Source organism: Microcaecilia unicolor, chromosome 6, assembly GCF_901765095.1.
Source record: "Microcaecilia unicolor chromosome 6, aMicUni1.1, whole genome shotgun sequence".
NCBI classification, from domain to species: Eukaryota; Metazoa; Chordata; class Amphibia; order Gymnophiona; family Siphonopidae; genus Microcaecilia; species Microcaecilia unicolor.
The window spans coordinates 100,902,525-100,927,326 of NC_044036.1; the positions used below are offsets into that span (position 1 = coordinate 100,902,525).

The window sequence follows — 24,802 nt, forward strand, 5'->3', positions numbered from 1 at the left end:
AAGTAAACCATATCAAATGTCTTAGTATCTATCATGAGAAGTAAAGTGGGTTCCTTGTTCTTTTGGGTGTACTACATTAAATCAAAGGCCTTTCTGATATCCACATCTTATTGGCATGGAACAAACCCAGATTGATTGGTATAGACCAGTTTTGGTATTAATGGCAAGTGCCTCTGCTAGAATCTTGGTGAGTATCTTAAAATATACTCTCAGCAAGGGGTCTGGCCTTCCTGGGAGTAGATTGATCACCAATTAGCTAGGATTTTCTTTAATATTATAATACCCATTGTTTGCAACAATGATAGCATCTTGCTTTCTTCAGAAAAGCATTCTACATCCTGACCAGTAAGGCCATTAATTGACTGGCAAATAGCTTGCAGAATTTTTCAATGCATCTGTCAATTCCTGGTGCTTTGCCCTGTGTTAGCCTTTTAATAGCCGTAACAACTTCTTGAGCTGTAATAGGTTTATTTAGGATGTTTTCCTCCTTCCTTTCTATCTTTGGGTGCTTTATTACTTCTAGGTAACTCTGTATGACCTTCTGTTTTGTTCTGCATTCAGTGGTATATAATATAAAATTCTGTAAATCACTGTCTTATCATTTACGCTCTCTAAATTCATTATCTTTTATTTTTGTTATATAATTGTGACTATAAAAATATCTTTAATGCTATAAGTTTACTAGCCTTATTCCTTTGTTCAAAGTGGGGAGAGAGAGGGAACCTGCACAGCATAAATGTAAACTGCTTTGGTTGTACCACAGAAAGGCGGTAAGCGATCCTTTCCTGTTCATAGCAGCTCTTTAAGTTACAGTTGCCTTTTCCTGATATAATCTGACCTCCTAATATTCAAGGTTACTAACTTTTAATCCAATCATTATGCAGTTTATTTTTGTTTGGTCTTTTTTATAGATTTGATATACCAGTTTTTTCAAATAAATCCTGCTACACCTCCATTAGCACTTTTAACCTGCCCCTGCTATTATCATCGATCCAAAATTCTCCTTAACCTGTTCCCCAATCCCTTTTGTATCTCATCCTCATCAACCCCTCTTCTCTAAAATTAAGGGATTCCAATATCCCTCCTAAATAGACCTCACCATTGTGAGCCATAGCCCCCAGCTCAGTTCTTTTAGCAGCAATTCACATATTAACCCCTCTAAGCATGTGTACTGTACTACTACTACTAACTAGCATTTCTAAAGCGCTACTAGGGTTACGCAGCGCTGTACAATTTAAACATAGAAGGACGGTCCCTGCTCAAAGAGCTTACAATCTAAAAGACAAGAGAACAATCTAAAGACAAGTGAACAATCTAGAGGACGAGTGAGCAGTTAATCTAATAGAGGGGATAGATTGGGGCATTCTGTCTATCTAGAGCGGTTAGGCGCCGAAGGCAGCATAGAAGAGGTGAGTTTTAAGCAGAGATTTGAAGATGGGTAGGGAGGGGGCATGGCGTATGGGTAAAGGAAGATTGTTCCAGGCATAGGGTGAAGCAAGGCAGAATGAGCGGAGCCTGGAGTTGGCAGTGGTGGAGAAGGGTACTGAGAGAAGGGCTTTGTCCTGTGAGCGGAGGTTACGGGCGGGAACATAGGGGGAGATGAGGGTGGAGAGGTAGTGAGGAGCCGCAGACTGAGTGCACTTGTAGGTGAGGAGGAGGAGCTTGAATTGTATGCGATATCTGATTGGAAGCCAATGAAGTGATTTGAGGAGAGGGGTGATATGAGTATATCGGTTTTGGCGGAATATAAGACGTGCAGCAGCGTACTGAACTGATTGAAGGGGGAATAGATGGCTGAGTGGGAGGCCGGTGAGGAGTAAGTTGCAGTAATCAAGGCGAGAGGTAATGAGAGCGTGGACGAGAGTTCTGGTGGTGTGCTCAGAGAGGAAAGGGCGAATTTTGCTGATGTTGAAGAGGAAGAAGCGACAGGTCTTGGCAGTCTGTTGGATATGCGCAGAGAAGGAGAGGGAGGAGTCGAAGATGACTCCGAGGTTGCGGGCAGATGGGACGGGGAGGATGAGGGTGTTATCAACAGAGATAGAGAGTGGAGGAAGAGGAGAAGTGGGTTTGGGAGGAAAGACGAGGAGCTCGGTCTTGGACATGTTCAGCTTCAGGTGGCGGTTGGACATCCATGCCGCGATGTCGGATAAACAGGCCGATACCTTGGCCTGGGTCACCGCGGTGATGTCAGGTGTGGAGAGGTATAGCTGAGTGTCATCAGCATAAAGATGATACTGGAAACCATGAGACGAGATCAGCGAGCCCAGGGAAGAGGTGTAGATTGAGAAGAGAAGGGGTCCAAGGACAGATCCCTGGGGAACTCCAACAGATAGTGGGATGGGAGTGGAGGAAGATCCATGGGAGTGTACCCTGAAGGTGCGGTGGGAGAGATAAGAGGAGAACCAGGAGAGGACAGGGCCTTGGAATCCAAAAGAGGATAGCGTGGCAAGAAGTAAATCATGGTTGACAGTGTCAAACGCGGCGGAAAGATCGAGGAGGATGAGGATGGAGTAATGACCTCTGGATTTGGCCAGGAGCAGGTCATTGCAAACTTTAGAGAGTGCTGTTTCTGTTGAGTGCAGAGGGCGAAAACCGGATTGAAGTGGATCGAGGATGTCATGAGAGGAGAGAAAGTCAAGGCAGCGGCTGTGAACGGCGCGCTCAAGTAATTTGGAAAGGAAGGGTAAAAGAGAGATGGGGCGGTAGTTAGAGGGGCAGGTAGGGTCAAGTGAAGGTTTTTTTAGGAGAGGTGTGACAACAGCGTGTTTGAAGGTGTCAGGGACAGTTGCCGTGGAGAGAGAGAGGTTGAGGATGCGACAGATGGCGGGGGTGACAGTATGGGAGATAGTGTTGAGTAGGTTGGTGGGGATGGGATCAGAGGAACAGGTGGTGCATTTCGAGGAGGAAAGAAGGCGGGAAGTTTCATCCTCGGTGATCTCAGGAAAGGAGGAGAAGGAGACCTGGGTAGGTTGGTTGAGGGAGAGGGTTAAAGGGTGAAGGGGAGGTGGAGGTTTGGTCGTGAACTCAAGGTTGATCTTTTGCACTTTGTCGCGGAAGTAGTTGGCCAGTGATTGAGGAGAGAGAGAAGGGGGAGTAGGAGCGGGGGGCACTTTTAGGAGGGAGTTAAGGGTGGTGAAGAGACGACGAGGGTTGGAGCTGAGAGAATTGGTCAATTGGGTGTAGTAGTCCTGTTTTGCACGGAATAGGGAGGAGTGGAGGGAGGATAGCATGAATTTGTAGTGGAGGAAGTCTGAAAGGGTACGAGATTTCCTCCAGAGGCGCTCAGCGGATCGGGTGCAGGAGCGAAGGTAACGGATGCAAGGAGTCAGCCAGGGCTGGGGATTGGTGCGCTTTGTGGGACGGGAGATGGATGGCGCGAGGGTGTCCAAAGCAGAGGAGAGAGCGGTATTGTAAGCGGAGACCGCTGTGTCGACAGTTACGAGGGACGTGATGGAGGGGAGGAGATTAGAGATAGTAGATGATAGGGTGGAGGGGTCAATAGCCTGGAGGTTCCTGGAGGTGGTGGTTAAAGTTGGACGGGGTGGAGGGGGGGGGGGAGTGAAGAAGTGTGAATGTGATCAGGTGATGGTCGGAGAGAGGAAGAGCTGAGACGTGGAAATTGGAGGGTGAGCCGGAGGAGGAGAGGACGAGGTCAAGACAATGTCCGTCACGGTGAGTAGGGGTGGTAGAGCACAGCTGGAGGTTGAAGGAGGATGTTAGGGTGAGGAACTTAGAAGTATGGGGGTCGGATAGGTCATCAGCATGTACGTTAAAGTCTCCGAGAATGAGGGATGGAGATGAGGGGTCAAGAAAGACAGAGAGCCAAGCATCAAAGTCGGTAAGGAAGGAAGGGAAGGATTTATCTGGGGGGCGGTAAATGACTGCCACTCTGAGTGGTAGCGGGTAGAATAGCCGGATGGAATGGACTTCGAAGGATGGGAAGCAGTGAGATTGCGGTAGGTGGAGGGGTTGGAAACTACAGGAGGGTGATAGTAGTAGTCCAACGCCTCCGCCACGGCCGATTGGGCGGGGCGTGTGGGAGAAGAGATAGCCTCCATGGCAGAGGGCTGCAACTGAGGCAGTGTCTTCCGGGGAGATCCAGGTTTCGGTGAGGGCGAGCAGTTGAAGGGAGCGAGAGATAAAGAGATCGTGGGTGAGAGGCAGTTTGTTGCAGACTGAGTGGGCATTCCACAAGGCGCATGAGAAGGGGAGGGAGGAGGGGGGAAGGAGGGGAATAGAGACGAGATTGGAAACATCCCGGGACCGTTCACAAGGATAGGATGGGGACAGGTGGGGGGGACCCGGATTAGGGTTAATGTCTCCTGCGGATAGCAGGAGGAGGAGCAAGAGAGTGCGGAGGAGGGTGGGGGAGGTCGGGCGACGAAGGCGACGAAGACGGAGTGTACTTAGGAGGAAAGGGGATGGGTGAATGGTAGGAAGGAAGTGCCGAAGGTTGAGAGCCAGGAAGGAGGAGGGGGACAAGAGGGATGGTGAGGTGAGGGATAGAGGTGAATAGGGTATTGTGGTTGCGGGCAGGGTGGGAGGGCAGCGGGTAGTTCTAATGGTAGACAGTGGGAGTGGGGGGGAAAGAAGATTAGGAAGGGACAGGGCAAGGAAGAGAACATGGACAGGGGCCATAGGTAGTGACTGAGGTGTAGCAGGTGACTATATAGTGACTGAGGTGTTGAGCAGTTAACAGTTAACAGGTGTTAATGGGTGAGTATGTAATGACTGAAGTATTAAGCAGATAGATAGGGCTTGAAGCAGGGTTTTGGGTTGGCGATTAGGTAAGTCTATGGCTGAAAAGCTGGCAGGCAGGTAGGTAAGTCAATGGCTGAGCAGGCAGGTTGATTGGCTAGCAGGCAGGCAGGAACAGGTGATTGGCTAGCAGACAGGTTGATTGGCTAGGGGCTGGATCAGGAGAGTTGAAACATGGTGGAGCAGATGGACTGGAACAAGCAGGCTGGAGCATATGGACTGTAGCGAGCAGGGGGATGCAGGGTCTGGCAGACTGGAACACGTTGGAGCAGCTGGACTGGAACATGCTAGAGCAGCTGGGACAGGCAGGCTGGAACACGCTGGAGCTGATGGACTGGAACAAGTAGGCTGGAGCAGATGGATTGGAGGGAGCAGGGAGAAGCTGGGTCAGGGGGACTGGAACAACTTGGAGCAGACGGACTGGGAGAGGCTGGGGGAAGCTGGAATAGACGGACTGGAACAAGCTGGAGCCGATGGACTGGAGCAGCCAGGGAGAAGCAGGATCGGGCAGGCTGGAGTAGATGAACAGGCAAGAAGTAGCTGGATCAGATGAACTGGAACAAGCTGGAGCCGATGGAGCAAGCTGGAGCCGAAGGACTGGAGCAGCCAGGGAGAAGCAGGATCAGGCAGGCTGGAGAAGATGAATAAGTAGGAAGAGGCTGGATCAGTTGAACTGGAACAAGCTGTAGCCGATGGGCCAAGCTGGAGCCGATGGACTGGAGCAGTCAGGGAGAAGCAGGATCGGGCAGGCTGGAGTAGATGAACAGGCAGGAAGTAGCTGGATCAGTTGAACTGGAACAAGCTGGAGCCGATGGGACAAGCTGGAGCCCCACTTCCCCACATACACTTAGTCACAGCCATAATCATGCCCCCTCAAACACTTTTAATCTAAATCTGCCCCCCATATTCACACGTTCCAGCCATACAGAAAAGTCCATTAATTGCAAAGTCTTTCCTTCTCTTGAAACCACTGAAGTTGACCAGGTATTGAGAATTGTCTCTTGAATCACTTGCCAGTTGAGCCAGGCTCTCATGACCCCTCCACTTGCCGCTGCAGTTTCTTGCCACTGTAGTACAGCAGGCTGACTTGGTTTCTTAACTTTTCCCTTTCTTGTCATCAGCAACAGACAAATCCAGAGACTTGTGGGTTATGACCATCTACCAGCAGGTGGAGATAGAGAACATACTGACTGAGGAGCATACTTCTTTATATGACAGAGTTGAGTTTAGTGCTCTCTATCTCCAGCAGGCAATGGACAGTCTCTCACAGGCTCCTGGTCTTCTCTGCTGCTTTGCTTCTCTTCTGAGTTTCTCAGTTCAGTTGAGCTGGAGGTGTTTAAGCAGTGCCTATTTTAGGGGTACACTTGGTGATCCTTCCTGCCACTGCTCCATTCTCCTTCCTCACAGAATTAAAAAAAAACAAAAGCAAACAAAAAAAACACTTAGGGATTTTGGCATTTTCTAAATATTTGTGGCTACATTTTGGAGGAAATTGATTTAAGTCTGTGCCCACTGGAAACTTCTTCATAGAAATTGGTGATCTGTCAGTCTTTCACAACTTTAGTAAATATACCATTTTACTACAAAGTTGGACTGATTTGCAGTTTTTGCTTTCATTTCCTTCCTATGTCTGCTGGGACTGTTGAGCGTTGCTCTCATTGTGAGACAAAGAAAAGCATAGGACACTGTTCGGGATGTCCCTTGGGATCAGAGCCTTCAGATTTGGTATTGGTGGTGGAAGGGCCGTCAGGTTTCTGCACAGCAAACTTGGGACATTATTCTCCTTGCCTGTCTGTCACTGCTGCGGCTTGGACAACGGCACCAGCAGCTGTTTTAGAAACCCTGGTTTCAAATCCTGTGGGTGAGCTCTACTCTGCCATTTTATGAAGCTTAAATTTCAGTATTTGCACAGTTTACTTCCTCTTCCTCATATGGCTAACAATACTGCTCCTTCTTCCTCACAGGAGCCATTTAAACCTAAGATTTTTATTGCTCCATCAAGCTTATTCATTAAAAGAAAACGCATCTGTCCTCTGACACTCGGGGTGTATCTCATTCATCTCTTTAGGGTAGACACCACCTTAAAAAAAAAAAAAGAAGGAAAGGTCAGCTTGACACTGTGCCTGAGCCAGATTTTTTTTTTGTTACATTTGTACCCCGCGCTTTCCCACTCATAGCAGGTTCAATGCGGCTTACATATTATATACAGTTACTTATTTGTACCTGGGGCAATGGAGGATTAAGTGACTTGCCCAGAGTCACAAGGAGATTAATTTTCTCCACCATTCCCAGTGCCATCTGAAGGGGCAGTCTGTGCTGCCTCACTGCCCTCTCTAGTTTCTGACCTTATTGAGGAGGATTAGCTCATTGTTGATGAAGCTCCGGCTATGCATGTTTTCCAAATAGAAGTTATCTTCCTATATCACCAGAGCACTGGAAGTGCGCATACCCTGTTTCTTCTAACCCAAAAATGGCTAGCACTAAGAAGCTAGCATGGTGTAAAAAAAAAAAAGAGAAGATCAAAAGAACTGGGCCTTGGAGAAATATATTTATTTGTAACAACAATTAAAATAAACAGTAGCCTAATAAGGCCATGTTTCACCCCTTCTAGGACTATATCAGGGGCTATTAAAACCACTAGGTGTATGAATAAGATATCGCCTAGTTGGGGTACAGGTCCATTCTTTATTGGAGGTGGCAGGAGGAGCTTATCCCATTTTTACGAGGAGAGGACCAAGATCATGACTGATACTATTCAGAACCCACTGTTCTAAGAAGGCTTATAAATTAGTTCTCTCCAATCATAGGCTTTTTTTTTTCTTGGAGTCCCCATGCAAAGCTTTGCACAAAAAAGGAAGTCCATTCTTTCCGCTTTCAAGTCATGAACATGGTGAGGGACATTATTCCTTCTATTTTGTGGTCCCAATGAAAAGGTGGCTCCTTTTGTCCAGTGAGGTAAACAATTTTTTGGAAGTCAAACACTTCAGAATGGAAATCTTATGGTCAGTCATAGCAGCAGTTTAGCCAGAGGAATTTCTCACCTTTTGTTCGGGTGGCCAGATTGAAATATGAAAGTAGGCCTCCTTGAGACCAAGTGTTCTCTCCAATTTGCTGTCCTTGGAGAGCACTTCTGGTTTCAAGCAAGACCATTTGGGCTGTCTGTGGCATCAAGGACCACCTACAAGGTCATAGTAATGATGGCATCATTTCTGTGGAAAGAGGGTATCTTAGTATGTCCTTATCTGGATGACTGATTATTCAGCGTCTTCTCTGCTGGACAGTCATCAGGCTACATTCAGAGTGATTTGGTTTTTACAATCCCTAGGATGAGTCATCAATCTTCCAGAGAGTCATCTAGTTTCCACTCAGTCTCTGGAGTATTTGAGGGTTTGCTTTGACACTTTGCAAGGCAAGGTGTTTTTGCTGGATTGCTGAAGTGACAAGCTTCAGACTTGAGTATGTTTTTTTTTTTTTTTTTTTGCTGCAAACGCTGAACCCTTGGGCATGGAATTATGTCCAGGTTATAGGTTATATGGCGGCAACTCTTGATGTTCCCTGGGCCAGGGCTCACATGGTCTTCCGTGTTTCAGAATGACAGCTTCTGTCTTTTTTGGACTCCCTGAGCCAAAGCCAACATGTTCTGGTGGCTCCAGTCAAGCATTTCTGCCACGGAGCTTCCTTAGCATCCCCACAGTGCTTCCACCACACTGTGGACACAAGTGGAGTCCATTTGGATGGTTAATCACCTAGAGCTACTTGCAATATGCAAGCCCTGCTAACCTTTCAGGCTATTTTTAAGCATCATCCGATACAAATGCATCCGGTGTGAATGCGACAGCTGTGGGGTACATAAAAAGACAGGGAAGCACGTGGCATGCCTCATTAGCGATTGAAGCATGCCTTCTTCACTGGGCGGAAAGGAATCTCCCACTGCGCTTAGCGTCATTCATTGCAGGGAACCTTGGCAGAAACTCACTCAATCCCGGGGAATGGGAACTCTCTCCAGAGATTTTCAATCTGGTCACACAGAGATGGGGCACTCTGATTTTCAGTTTCATGGTCTCTCATCAAAAGGCCAAAGTTCCTGGTTTCTTCAGCGGGTAAACAGTCTGGCTCAGAAGGCCTCTGTATGCTCCTTCAGCCATGGCCAACTGCTGGTTTTTGTTTTCTCCCCAAGGCCAGTGATAGGCAGGATTCTTCACTGACTCCTTCTATATCAAGGACTAGTCTGATTTGCTCCAGACTGGCCTATAAGACCGTAGTATGTGGACCTGATTCGCCTACAGCCTCTCCATCAGTATCTACTTCTGCAGGGTTCCATTGGTAGGAAGAGTCTTAAGGCATGGCTTTTGAGAGTTCAATTTTGAGAAAGAAAGGCTGTTTAAGCAAGAAAGCATTCAACTAATTCAACCTATTCTCGATTCTGGAGACTTTCTGAAACTTGGTGTACAGAAAGTCATATCTCTTCTTTGCCTCAAATTGTGTTTGCCTTGCAGGGTGGCCTTAAGAAGGATCTAGCCTCCCGCTCTCTTTGGCTGGTTACCAAGGACCCATGAATTGCTCTTTAGCAACACATCTTGATGTTATATGTTTAAGAGGGGTCACTCATCTTAATCCTCCTCTATTTCATCTTTGTTCAAATTGCACCTTAACCTTGTTCTTTGGGCTGTTAGAAAGCCCCCTTTGATCCTCTTAAGAAGTCCATTCTGAAAGATCTTAATCTCAAGATAGTTTTCTTAGTTACTATTTATTCTGCATGACGAGTTTCTGAGCTTCAAGCTTTATCTTGTCAAGACCTGTTCCTCCATTTTTTTGGAAGCTGGAGTGACTATTCGCACGGTTCCTTCCTTTCTTCTTACGATAATTTTCAATTTTTGCTTGAACCAACCTTTTATTTCTTCCATCCTTTCAGAAGGAGGAATATGGAAGGAATTATTGTCTTGATATTCACCATTTACTTACTTGGTACCTTAAGGTTACCAATTTTGCCACTCAGCTTACCTTTCATCCTCATGGCTAGATTCGATAAGGGGAACGTGGCCTCAAAAGCCACTATTGCATGGTGGACTAAAGAGAAGAGAGAGGATACAAGACTGGAATCGGGTCAGTAGAAATATTTTGGATGAAATTGTCCCTTCAATTAATAAATATTTTTTCACTCAACGAATAGTTGAAACTCGGTGCCAGAGGATGTGATAACAGCAGCTAGCGTATTTGGGTTTTAAAAAAAGGTTTGGACAAGTTCCTGGAGGAAAAGTCCATAGTCTGTTATTGAGATGGACATAGCGAAGCCACTGCTTGCCCTGGGATTGGTAGCATGGAATGGTGTTACTAATTGAGTTTCTGCCAGGTACTTGTGACCTGGATTGGCCACTGTTGGAAGCAGGATACTGGGCTAGATGGACCATTGTTCTAACCCTGTATGGCTGTTCTTATGTTCTTATATTACCCTTACAGTTCTTAAGAATAGGTGTTATGACTAGATCAGTACCCAGTATAGGGAAGTTACCAAGCCACAGTTGACTAATTAATCAGTCTGCGACCGCGTGTGAAAGATGAGGAAGCCCCCTTCATCAGATAAATGGGACAGACAACTAAAATACAATGCAATTTTGCATATTTTCTCAACAATTCTCTGAGAGCTTCCACCATAGCCGTACCGAACTCTTCCCATATTTTATCTAATGGATTCTTTGAAGTTTCTTCATCTACATTTTACATGAGCTTCAATCTTATTTCTGAAATAAAAAGCTAAAATGAGCTGCACTGGGAACAGCTGACCTATTCATTGTAATTAAATCATCTACTTTAGCCAAAGAATTTACTAGCCTAATTAGTTTCTTAGGATCCGTTTTATCTGTCCTATTAATGTGGAATAATATTCTTTCTTGCTGCATGCTATTTTAGATTTATAAGTTTTAATGCATTCCTCCAGGCAGTTTTATTTTCCTCTGTTGAAAATTTCTTCTGTTTTCTACATTTTTGTTTTAATGACAATAACTCTTTATTAAATCATTTGTCAGACTTCCTAGGTACTTCTATATGTTTTAAAAGTATTTCCATGTAATTTCACTGAGTGTCCCCTGGTCTTTGTACTTTTTGAACGCATGAGACATTGAGTCACCTATACCTGTTTTACACCACTCAGGATTTTATAGACCTCAATCATTTCCCCTCCTCAACTGTCTCTTTTCCAAGCTGAAGAAACCTAACCTCTTTAGCCTTTCCTCATATGTCGCTCTTCTTTGAACCTTTTCTAATTCTGTTATATTAATAGGACTGGAAAGATCTTTATCCAACTGATGGACTGCTATTATGGTGTCTTGTATAATATCAAATTGATCAATCTGCAGCTATTGCAGGTGCCTGGCGGTAGTTCCCACCCCTTGCGCACGCCATTTCTGGTGCTACAAAAATACTTTCTATTTTTATGCACCGGTGCTTACCCAGTGGTAATTGAGCATCACCAAGTGCTGCCCCGTTACCGACTGGTTAGTTCTGGAGCCCTTACCCACTACCTCAATTGGTGGTGGTGCTTCCCTCCCTCCTGAAATGGCTGCGTGGCAAGCGGTTCACCATCTTCTCTCACCATCTACAGCATAAAGGTTCCTCAATCACTTCTGATCTCACCGGGTGCATTTTTTTCCCCTTATTAATTGACTTGCTAGCAAGAAGACATTGCCTGAGCTTCCCAGAGCTTTCAGGTTAAGCAGCCATGAGGAAGAATGACATCACAGGAAATCCTGGCGCTCCAAAGTTCATGTTCCTGGTCTTTTTGGTTAAAAATGCTTGCATGATATACTTCTGATTTCACAATTTAGCCCTCTAGTCTTGCTGTATATTTAAATTGTGCAGTATGTTGGGTGTACTATAGTTATAATAATTTTGTGCTATGAATGCAAAAATATGCATATGAAAATTACTTAGGGGTCCTTTTACTAAGTTGTGGTAACAAATGGCCTTAATTCACCTTTTTGCGAGCCATTCCTACGTGCTAAGGCTATTTTTACTGCTGCCATTAAAAAAAACAAACAAACCCAATGCTTATTTTTTTTCCCCCATTTATTTCATTCATGGCTGTGCGCTAATGTTTCCATTAGCATTTGACCATTTTTAAAAATTGCCATGTGCTAAACAGTGTGCGGTAATGTAGATACGCTAACTGGTTAGTGCAGGAACATCCACTGTCCACCCCTGAGATGCCCTCTCAAAAAAGAGATTTAATAAATAATTAGCACGTGATTACTGTGTGCAAATCCCAAAGCTAATACAGAATGCATTAGCACGTCCTGCATTAGCCTTTGTCTCCTGCATTAGATGGGAAGGGAAATGGGACTTGATATACCGCCTTTCTGAGGTTTTTGCAACTACATTCAAGGCGGTTCACATATATTCACGTACTTATTTTTGTACCAGGGGCAATGGAGGGTTAAGTGACTTGCCCACAGTCACAAGGAGCTGCAGTGGGACTCGAACTCAGTTCCCCAGGGTCAAGGTCCACTGCACTAACCACTAGGCTACTCCTCCGCTCATTGGCGCCTAAGGCTTCTTAGTTTAAGGACCCCCTTAAGTTGTAATTTGAAATTGTCCTTTGAAATCTGTTTTAATAGTTGGACAGAGTTGTCTGTCTTTACAATAAATAAAACTTGTATCACAAAATTTCAGAAACATTTTCATATCATTTAAATGGTAATTTATTTTCTTTCCTAGCAACTGAACCATCCAAATGTAATTAAATATTATGCTTCATTCATTGAAGACAATGAGCTAAACATAGTATTGGAGTTGGCAGATGCTGGTGATCTATCTAGAATGATAAAGGTACAGTTTTTGTAGCTTGAATACTTCCATTTTGTTGCAATTGTTTACTGTATAAATGCAGGTATAGTCCTCTTTTTCATATTTATATTGTATCTAAACGGTTGAAAACCAGTGCAAATGAGTCGTGCAAATGAATGGATATTGAATTTATTTGAGTATTCTATCTTATAAACGAATTTTTAAAGTTTTGAATTTATAATTTAAAAAAAAAACAAGAAAATACATTTGCACAGAAAAAAATGTTCTACTTTGATACATTTTATGGTTTTTGTTTCCCTTGTTAAATGATGCATAAGAAATTTAACCTAACAAAAATATTCTTGCCGATAGGCTGCTTTTCTTGTTTTTCCCTTTTTGTGTTGAAGGCAACTCTTCTATGACCTGTGAACTTTCTTGTCTTCAGAGAAAACCACGTTGCATACCTATAACAATTATTCTCCAAACTCAACAGTGTACCAGTGACACAAGCCCTCTCTTCTCTACCTCCCCCACCCCACCACATTTCTCTGGGGAGTTTCTCTCCATGGTATATGTACTTTTGATCGGATACGGAAAGAAGCTGTGGAAATGTTGCAGCAGAAGAAGTGCCACACATGCACAGAGCATATTTTTCCAGAAGTGCTGGATTTAATTCCTTTTGGTGCCACACAGATAAACTGTTGCCTTCAGAGAATACCTTTTTACAGTATTTGGATATGTTTGCAGTAGTTCTTCGTGCCTCTTGAATTTCATAGATACTGGCCTTCTTGACTTCATGAACTCAAAATGAAGGAAAAACTTAATTCCTTTCAACTTTAAAAGATATTCTTTACTTAACTGTGTTCCCTTACTAGAGCTGGAACTTAGTACACTATATGATGCTTACGAGAAAGTAAAAGGACAAATTTGTGCGCAGTCCTAAGATGCAGATGCAACTAAACTGGGTAATGAGCCAATAAACAGCAGTAATTGAAGATTATTGAAGTTAATTGGCACAAATTTGGATTTCCGTGCACCAGTGATGTACCGAGCCTTGGCTGTCCTAACATTATTTGCTTATTTAACTGGTTAGAAAACTGAATATCGCTGCTAACCAGTTAAGTACTGGCTACATCCACTCTGCTCCTGAATCGCCCGACACTAACTGCACAGTGTTCGGGTGGTCACAGGCAACATTCAGCGGCATTACCAGCTTAAGGGGCCCTTTTACTAAGCCGCATAAGCGTCTATGCGCGCCAAAATGGGGTTACCGCCTAGCTACCGCATTGCTCTTGCGATAATTTCATTTTTGGCGCGCGTCTGAATTTTTTTTTAATTTTTGGACGTGCACAATGGACACCTGCCAAGTGGCATTTTGACGCGCTTAGGCCATTATCACCCGGTTACCACATGAGACTTTACCACTAGGTCAGTGGCTGGCAGTAAGGTCTCAGACCCCAAATGGACGCGTGGCAATTTTCATTTTGCCCCAAACATCCAACTTTAGCTGGTACAGTTCAATCTCTCACATAAGTTATTCTCTAGATTTTTTAGATTTTTTTCGGGGGTCATCAGATAATTTCATCAGCAACTCCCATCTGGGCACAGCGCCCCACTAGCCATAGCGCTGTGTATATCTTCATAGATCCACCTGATAATTTTTTTTATATCTAAACTTTTTAAATTATATAGACTTTTTAAAAAACATTTCACTGTTTCCACACCATACACTGTGTACTTAACTTAAACAGCAGCCTTGCAACTCGATCAAACCTCTGCCAACCAGGCCAGGTTTCGAAATTCTTCTTCAGGGTAGAGGTTTGCTGAAATAAATATCATTCATTAATATATGCTGCTGAAGTCTTCATTTTTAACTATAAATATACATATACACAAACCTACATGATATTTTACTCTTCTATATAACGTTAAGAAGCTGTACCTCATTGTCTGTTCTTACAAAAATGAAGAGAAAAGATGGCCACGGCGTCTGACGCGGAGTTCTTCAATTAAATAGCTCCCAGCTGATCAAAAAGCAGTCTTCTAACAGGGTCCTTTCGCTGTCACTCAAACTAATGGACCACCAGTCTATTTCAGAATTTAATCCACCTGGATTTAAAGTCTTCAGATGAAAGATCCACCTCTGTTCTTTGTAATTTAATATACGACCAGCATCACCTCCTTCCCAGCCTAGCTGGACATGGTCAATAATGCGCCACTGAATCTCTTCAAGAGTATGTTGACACTCTACCCAGTGCTGTACTAGTGGTTGGCAGAGGTTTGATCAAGTTGCAAGGCTGCTGTTTAAGTTAAGTACGCAGTGTATGGTGTGGAAACAGTGAAATGTTTTTTAAAAAGTCTATATAATTTAAAAAGTTTAGATATAAAAAAAAATTATCAGGTGGATTTATGAAGATATACACAGCGCTATGGCTAGTGGGGCGCTGTGCCCAGATGGGAGTTGCTGATGAAATTATCTGATGACCCCCGAAAAAAATCTAAAAAATCTAGAGAATAATTTATGTGAGAGATTGAACTGTACCAGCTAAAGTTGGATGTTTGGGACATAATATTGAGTCATTGATGAACAGTCCCCACTCCAAAACTGTGAGGTCACGTTAAGTTGAATTTTCATTTTGCTGCATGTCCATTTTTGGCAAAAATGTAAAAATAGGCATTTTTTACAGGTACGCTGAAAAATGATTCTGCACACGCCCAAAACACGCGCCTACACTACCGCAGACCATTTTTCAGTGCACCTTTGTAAAAGGGCCCCTAAGTGCCACTGAATATTGCCGGGTGGCCAGCTCAGCGTGCTTCACTGTGCAGGAGCTTCTTCTGCCTGCAGTTAAACCCTTTTGAATATTGATCCACAAGATTTTTTTCAACTTCACTTTGTGAAATAATGAAGACAATGGAATAAAGCTTTATTATTCCCATTTTATGAATAAATTGCCTAGCACAGTGTTTCCCACCTACTGGTCTGCAAAATTTGTTTTGCTGGTCCATGCAAAACAAGGTAATTTTAGTTGGTAGCTGGCTGGGATCTGCCAACACCACACCTACACATGCTCAGTTTTCAGCACATGCACAAAAACTAGGCATGTGCCAGTGTTGGCTTAGGGAGCTTTCACAGACTCTTGAGGTGGAGAACAGCATTTTCATCACCACTGAGGGGAGGTTTTCAGCTGGTGGGGCTTGAGATCCCCACCAACTTTTTTTTTTTTTTTTAAAGTTGACAAGGGGATCAATAGGTTTTTTTTATTTTGGGGGGGGGGGGGGGGGGGGGGTTCCGATCCACAAAGAATTTCTCAACCATTTTGCCGGTCCGCAAATGCAAAAAGGTTGGGAAATACTGGTCTAGCAGAAATTGACGTGTAGAGAGAGAAGAATCATGATATTTCATTAATCAGTACAGTTTGATCCATTTTTTTCATAAAGCACTAATTAGAGAATATTTAGCACATTTAGGGGTCATTTTACTAAAGTGCGTTAGGTTTTCCAGTTACAGCGACTTAACACAATAAATTAATGCAAGGTCAGTGCAAATTTAATGCATCAACTTTTGGGAGATGTTCCCAGAATATCCTTTGCAGGGCCTACATTAAAATGCTTGTTAGCACGTAGTACCAGATTGCAGTTAGCGCAGATGCAGTCAGCACCTCCACGCTGATTGCACAATTGACAGTGTGTGTATGTTCCACACACTAACTGCAATATACTCTCTGCCCATTATCCACCCATGCCCTGCCTAATCACGACCGTATAACACAAAATGGCCTTAGGGGTCCTTTTACCAAGCTGTGATAAAAAGGGCCATGTGAGGGGAGCACTTATTGTCACCCATTGAGGGTGGCGGTAAAGGCTCCCGCACTAACTCAGCGATGCTTCCTGATTACTGCCGGGTTAGCACCAAGTTAAAAAAGTACAGGCCAGTTTTCCCTAGCACTGGAAATGGCGCGCGCCTGGGCTGGAACTATTGCCAGTGCCAACGTTGGGCCGGTAGTAGCTCCACATTAGCATGTGGTAAGCCCGCGTTGGGCTTACCACCGCTTTTTAAAATGGCCCCTTAATGCATGAATTAGCATGCACTAACTGCTAAATTTTATAGAAAATCGGTTAGTGTGTTTTTGAGGTAGCAGTTCATATGTACTAATTTGTGCGTTCAGGGGGAGATTCTATATATATTCTATATATATTTGTGCCGACTAAGCGTATTCTATAATCGGTGCCTAGGTGTAGGCGCCAATTATAGAATACGCTTAGTTGATATTTCAGTGCCTAAATCTGCGAACATCCATTTACATCAGTGAAAACATGGTGGAAATCCCAGGGCATAGATTTAGGCGCACTGGGCCATATTCTATAACTAGGCATGCAAATTTTGGAACACCCACGAAATGCCCATTTCCCTGCCCATAATGCCCCCTTTTGCCTGTGTGTGTGACAAGTTTCCGTGCACATCATTACAGAATACACTTAGCAAATTGTGTGCCTAAATTCTAATCGGTGCCAATTAGTGCTCGTTGTTAAGTGTTATCAGTGCTCATTAGCTTGTTAAAATTATACACATTGTTATAGAATCTGCGCAGATTTCGACGCCGATCTCTAGGTGCCCTATATAGAATACTGGGGTAAGTGCCTAATGCACCTTAGTGAAAGGACCCCTTAACTAATAAAAACTTACTTGTGTTAAAGGTTCTTTCAAAAGTTGTTTTTATTTTTAAAGCATTTCAAGAAACAGAAGAGGTTGATCCCTGAAAAGACAGTTTGGAAATACTTTGTACAGCTGTGTAGTGCATTGGAACATATGCATTCTCGACGCGTCATGCATAGAGGTAACCTACAATATATAACAACATCAGACATATGCAAAACGTTGCAGTAGCACCAGCTTTCTTCCCCCCTCCCTTCTGGAGCTCTTTCTCTTGTCTTCCAACAATCCTTTTTTTTTTTTTCCTCATCATCCTTATTCCTTCCCAAAACATTTTTCTCATCATTCTCTTTATACATATACACTTTTTTTTTTCTCTCTGTATCATGGCTTGATTAAAAAGCTGTTTTTTATAGTAGCCCTTTAAAAATTTTGAGACTGCTATAAAAAAAAACCTGGCTTTTTAATCGAGCCTTTATTGTTCTCTGATCCTTTATAGGGGGGAATTAAAATTCAGATTCCTGGCTGTTTTTCCTCTCCCCTCCTTCCCTCCGTTCTCATTCCCCACCCCCTCTTCTTTTCCCGTTTGCCTTCTATGACCTATCCTACTCGCTTCTCTGTAGCTTGTACATTCTTATGTGTGAATAATTTATTCCTTTCCTGTCTCATATTGTAGTTCCTTTCTACCTATTTATGTACCCTTACTTTTGTATACCACTCAGGTCTTCAAGTTAGATTGAATAGTATAGTAACTATGAACTCCTCAGATCACTTGTGGCCCTGATACACCTTCTCCAGCACTGATATTTAGGTCTGGATGCCTCAAATGTGCGCATCCCATTACAGTTTCAGGAATAGATACGTTATTTCCAACCCCCCCCCCCCCCAACTGCAGTATGTTTTTTAACATATAAGAAAGGACAGTTTTCACAGGTGCCTAATATACAATATAGGTTTTAGTAGTAGAACTATTTATAAATGTACCAAAATACCCTTTCCAGTCAAACTTAGAAGCAGCAGAACTAGGTGAAAAAATCTTTTATAGGCTTCTATTGCAGCTAATGCAAGACCATTCAAAGATATCTCATCTGTCCCTGAGGAAACATTGATGTTGGAAGTTTTTAAAAACTACTACTTCATCCACTTAGTGCTACTTTTTTTGGCCTTCACCAATGGTGATGTGATATATTGATTATATTTGAAATATTAAGATAGTGTGGGCAATTAGAAATTAAATGAAAGGGATCATTTTCAAAACAAATGTAGCTTTTGTATAATTTTTATTGTAAAAATATTGTAAATACAATGATGTGAGTTTTTCCCACCCTCTTGATTTCCTCTAGTTGCATTTGTTACATTGATAGGTCTCTGGTCTTTAAACAAAATGTAATACTGTATTAGACAGTAGGAACCTGAGTAAACACAACACAGTTTTTAAATTATTTATTTAAGGAACAAAGTTATCCAACACCCATGTTGCCATCATGTGATTAAGTGCCCCTAAACTTAACTGGTTGCACCACCTTTAGCAGCAATAATTGCAACCAAACACTTCCTATAATTTGATGTCAATCTTTCACATCACTGTTTAGGAAGCTTAGCCCATTCGTCATTGCAGAACAAAATTAATTCAGATGCATGTGTAGGTTTTCTTGCTGTGGCAGGTCCTAAAAATGAACAGTTCATGCATCTCTATTGGGTTCAAGTTAGGACTATGATTAGGTCAGTCCAAAACTTTAACTTTGTTTCTTCTCATCTGTTCAGATGTAGACTTGCTTTTGTTTTGGATCATTGTCTTGCCAATTACACTTCAGCTTCAGCTCATGGACATGACTGGAAATTCTCCTTAAGAACTTTCTGGTACAGTGCAGAATTCATGGTTCCTTAAATAACGGCAAGTTTTCTAGTTCCTGAGGCTGCAAAGCATCCCCACACCATCACATTAGCACCACCACGTTTGACTGTTGGCATAATGTTCTCACTGTGCAATTTTGTACTTGTTTTCTACCAGACATAGTGGGACCTGTGTTGTTCAAGAGTTCCAGTTTTGACTTGTCTGTCATGAATCCCATATTTACCCTGTCATATTCTGCATTCATGACCTTAGCTGAGACTAGAGAGCCTGCAGTTTTTTGTTTGTTCTTGTGGGTTGTTTTGTGGCTTCACGAATGAGTTGTTGCTGGCAAACTGACATATCCAATACTACAATAATCAAGACCAGTCAATACTATGCTTTGTAACACATTCGGAAAATCCATTTGTGAAATTAAGTCACAATTTGCTCAAAAGCCTCAGCTTGAAATAAGACTTCTTTACAACTGAATGAATTTGAAGCTGGAAGGATAGTGCTGAATCCAAAAGCACTCCTAGATTCTTTACGTGTGAAACCGGAATCTCCGCATCAGAACAAACAATTGTAATGGGTTATTCATTCAGCAAACCTGTGGTGAAATATTCTGGTGAAACTGCAGATCATTGGTCCAAAATGTTGGCATTTTCTCAGCTGTATTACTTAACTTACACAATGCAGATTTTTCTGGAACCACATTAAGCTTTTCATATTTTCTGTTCTTTTGCAGATATCAAACCAGCTAATGTATTCATTACTGCCACAGGGGTAGTAAAACTTGGAGACCTTGGCCTTGGACGATTCTTCAGCTCCAAAACCACAGCTGCACATTCTTTAGGTATGAGGGTTTTACATAAAATCATTGCTAGCACATTTTTTTCCAATTATTGTACAATTTAATTTGTTTTTTTTGGTATACCTTACTAACATAACGTTATCATATCTATACTCTGTAAGCCACATTGAGCCTGCAAAAAGGTGGGAAAATGTGGGGTACAAATACAATAAATAAATAAAACACAAATGCTATAAAAGAATAAGGGGCCCTTTTACAAAGGCGCACTGAAAAATGACCTACGGTAGTGTAGACGCATGTTTTGGGTGCACGCAGAATCATTTTTCAGTGCACCTGTAAAAAATGCCCTTTTAAAATTTTTGCCGAAAATGGACGTGTGGCAAAATGAAAATTGCCATGTGTTCATTTTGGTTCTGAGATCTTACTGCCAGCCATTGACCTAGCAGTAAGGTCTCATGCGGTAACGGTCTACGCGCGTAGAATGATGATTACCGCCTGCGCACCAGAATATTGATATTTTCCTGCGTGCGTAGCGGATCTGCATCAAAAATGAAATTACCGCAGGGGCCACACGGTAACCAGACAGTAACTCAAAATTGACTCCCGTTGGGCATATGTAGGCACTTACGCAGCTTAGTAAAAGGTTCCCTAAGTCTTGAAAGGATCATAACCATGGATATTATACTGGAAAGCGACTGCAATGACTAGCAAGGTATATTTGGTGGGAATGTAAGGGGAAGTTATATGAAAAAACATTTTTTAAACTTTTTGTTTCTAGAAATTTTCTAAACATACTATACAAGCAATTATACTTGATGTAAAAAAAAACCCCAGGGCTATAATAAGGAAGATTTCAAAGATAATTGTGAATGAAGGCTAATAATTCCAGGATCTCAGCTGTATTTCCAGTTTGAGGCCTACAGGAACTAGAGGAAGCTAATGGGTTAAATAAATACAGAAATATGATATATATGTCTGTATAATAGCTTTTGAAAATAGTGATATACAGATATATTTATAGCATGAATGCATAATTCTGTTTGTGCTTTGTGTATCAATCACGCATTTACAGTGCTGTCACATTATATGGCTTATAGAACATTGTGTGTAATGCTGCTTTATAGAAATGTTGAGGTTGCTTTTTTCCCCACTTTCACTCCCCTTTCTAATTTATATTTTAAGTTCCAATATTCAGCCCATGACAGTCGTGGTTTTTATGCAGCTGACAGCCACAGGCTGAATTAAGCCTGGATATTCAGTACTGGGATATTGATAACAGCATGCAAATGGTACCAGTCAACTTATTCCATTAAAGCTGACCAGCAATGGACAAGGCACTATACCATGATCTATTCCATATATGTTATGTTCCATGTATGTTATCATATATGTATGCACCATACGCAATAACCTTTGCAATTCTACTACCCGAAGTGGCATTCGCCATTACGGCAAATGTAAGCCACATTGAGCCTGCAAATTGGTGGGAAAATGTGGGATACAAATGCTACAAATAAATAAATAAAATTAAATCAACGTTAGTATATCTTTGCTAAGCAAAGCCGCATAACTGTCTAGTCCTGTTGACTTCAGAGAGTGGACCGGATTGCAGTAGCGTACCAAGGGCAGGGTGGCGGTGGCGGTGGCAGCCCACCCCAGGTGCAGACCATATGTGGGTGCTACCATGGGCATAGTTTGGGGGAGGTGAGAAGTGAGCATTGTGTCCCCAAATGACTTGCCACCTCATTTTCTTCCAGCATTCTCTTCCATCCCCCACCCCGAGTGGTGCGGCACCTATCTCCAGTTCTACTTCCCCGTGGGTTCCCATATTGCTCTCCATCCTCTCTCTACCCCACCCGCATGCTGTAGGCCTCCAAACTTCCAGTCAATGATGTAAGTGCTGCCTTTGGCTTGCCCCGGAGCATTCTCTTTACCGCGTCCTGCCCACATGGGAACAGGAAGTGGCTCTACAGAGAAGGCTTCCAGGACAGACTGAAGACAGTGCTTACATCGTTGACACTGCTGGTGGCTTGGAAGTTTGGAGGCATGCAGCACGGGGGAGGAGGGGAGTGATAACGGCAGTCCCTGTGGGGGTATGGAAGGAGGAAAGGGTAAAAAAAGATGCCGCATGCCTCATCTCGAGGGTAGGGGATAGATGCCAGACCACAGGTGAAGGGGGAGGGAGGAGCAAGGGTGAGGAGTTAGAGAAGAGAGAGAAATTAATTGGTCCCATGGGGGAGAAAGATGTGATGCATATGGGAGGGGGGAGAGAGAGGAAAAATCTTGGGAGGGGGAAATCGAAATGCAGTACCATGGGGATGGGGCAGGAGAGAGAAGAGGGAGAGATGCAGACTCTGGGTTGGAGTGCAGGAGAAAGGAGGGCGGCATATGGGGGACAGTAGGAGGGATGGGGACACAGAGGGCAGATGCTGAACATGGGGAGAATACGACCAAGAAAACAAGGCAGATGATCCGCAAAATTCAACGTGGAAGCAAACAAAACAGCAAATCACTAGGTGGTATTAATAAGACTTTATTGGAGAAATAATCACCCGACACAGACTGTGTTTCGCCCACAAGGGCTGCGTCAGGGGCTCTAAAATAACAAACAGTAATAAAATAAATGAATCAACAACATATATAACACCACTCATAATATATATAGAAAAATAAATAAAGAACTTAAGAAAAAAAGTTAAGAAAAAAATAATTAAGAAAAAAGAAAAGTACATAGGATACCATGACACGTGCAATAACAAAATCTCAAATAAATACATCTAATCATAATTAAAAAATAATAAATACAAATTATATAACCAAAGGAAGACTACTCAATATTAAAACAATAATCCTCCTAGTAAAATGATCACATATTCAAATTGTATATCCATAAATATAAAAGACAGCATAATGACCATATACAAGTGATCATATACAATAAAAATACCAAAATTACAACATATAATAAAAGATATTGGACATTCTTCTAAACTAGTATAGAAGACAGTAACGTTATCCATAAATATAATGGACAGCCTAATAAACATATACAAGCGATCATATACTACAGCATAATGCAATAAAAGTATCACAATTTAAACAAATTTTAACAAATAATAAAAGATGTTGGACATTCTTCTAATCTAATATAGAAGACAGTGACATGAGAGGAAAAATAATTAATCTAAAAGTTATGAAAAAGTATATAATGTAGAATGTCCAACATCTTTTATTATTTCTTAAAATTTGTTTAAATAGTGATACTTTTATTACGTTATGCTGTAGTATATCCTTAATGAATGTGCATGAACAGTGTTCCCCCCAGAACGTTTTGCTAGCTGGGTGGGGTAGTACTGGGCAGTGTTATAACATTTTCTGCGTAGTTATCTGGGTGGTCAGTAAAATCAACTGGATGGTGTTCTGAGAAGAACACTTGAGACATAACTTATATACACTGTCGCATTTATATACAATAACATGCTTATTTATTAGAGAGATCCTGAAAATCAAATTAGTTTGTAGCTCTTGAGGGCTGGAGTTGAACATCTCTGGGCTAAGGAAAAAATAACACTCAACGAATAAAACCGAAGCAGCGGTCCCGAGGATCCTCAGTGGCCCATCGCCTTGCCAGGCCCAAGTACCCCCCTCCCGAGAATCGCGACGCTGATTCTTGCAGCGTCTTCTGAAACCGGCCACTATACAGGCCGCGCACAGCCCCCGGACCCCACAACAACGGCGGAAGTCCATAAGTTATTTTTCTAGAAAGTTACTAAAAGCATTATCACAGCTAATATATTCTGAATGGTATAAGCTTAATAGGCTATAACATTATTTTCCACAGCTCCATCTTGGATTTTGTGACTTAGGTACAACCTGCAATCTTTTTTTTTTTTTACATTTGTACCCTGCGCTTTCCCACTCATGGCAGGCTCAATGCGGCTTACATATTGTATACAGTTACTTATTTGTACCTGGGGCAATGGAGGGTTAAGTGACTTGCCCAGAATCACAAGGAGCTGCCTGTGCCTGAAGTGGGAATCGAACTCAGTTCCTCATTTCCCCAGGACCAAAGTCCACCACCCTAACCACTAGGCCACTCCTCCACTCTCTTTTCTTTGCTTTTTTTCTGTTGGTTGGACATCAGACCTGTGATTGCATTGTAATTAAAATGCTATACTAGGGCTAAACCTTGTAAAACTTTGGCATTTGTTTTTCCTTTTCACACTCATATTAACTATGAACCTTCAGGCTTCAGTGTTTTACAGCTGCCACCTGTAGAGCCTGTGAAGCTTAGTTAAACCACATTAATCCAGGGCCTCGTTGTATATCTTAAAGGCACAAAAGCAATAAATGTGTGACCTGTTTTATGACAGGTTACAGTAAAACTTTAATCATTCATTTAAGCTTGTTCTCTAAAGGTTTGCAAAGTGTAGCCCTAAACTTCGAAACATCAGATATCCCTGTGTCTGTGAACAGTAGGCACTGAGGAGCATTTAGAAATTCTTGTGAGCAACGTCAAGGGCATTGCAGGAGAGGAATATAAAGTCTTGTCCATATTGCATCATTTCATACAGATGATGGGATAATTGGTTAAATTAAATGTCAACCTGTATAAGAACAATCCATTTTACCCATGGGCCACCTCTGCTGGCTTCAGTGTGATGTCTGAGCTTTCTTTTTGGTGCCTTTCAGCTATTTTCAGGAACATTTTTTTCTTCTGCCCGTCTTCGGGTCCCCTTTTCCGCTCTTCTGTTAATATTTTTTTTTTTAGTTATTTTTGCCTTTTTTTTTTTAAGTTTCCTTTATTTTCCAGTCAGTAGGCCGGATTTTTCACGTTTTTTTTTTCTCGGTGCCTTGCCTCTTTTTCCAGCACCATCGAGCCGTTTGATTTTTGCTGCAAAAGTTTTTCCGTCCATGTCATCTGAAGTTCCCAGTGGCTTTAAGTGCTTTACCCGGTGCAATCTCA

At 42.5% G+C, this 24,802-nt stretch overlaps 1 protein-coding gene across 1 annotated transcript in view; it reads left to right on the forward strand.

The window, feature by feature from the left end:
- NEK7 (NIMA related kinase 7) overlaps positions 1 to 24,802 on the forward strand; it is a 132,197-nt gene that overhangs the window by 62,111 nt on the left and 45,284 nt on the right. The window contains exons 5-7 of the mRNA XM_030206054.1: positions 12,469 to 12,579; positions 17,267 to 17,375; positions 19,771 to 19,878. Coding sequence (XP_030061914.1) covers positions 12,469 to 12,579; positions 17,267 to 17,375; positions 19,771 to 19,878 — 328 coding nt within the window. The remainder of the gene's footprint in view (positions 1 to 12,468; positions 12,580 to 17,266; positions 17,376 to 19,770; positions 19,879 to 24,802) is intronic.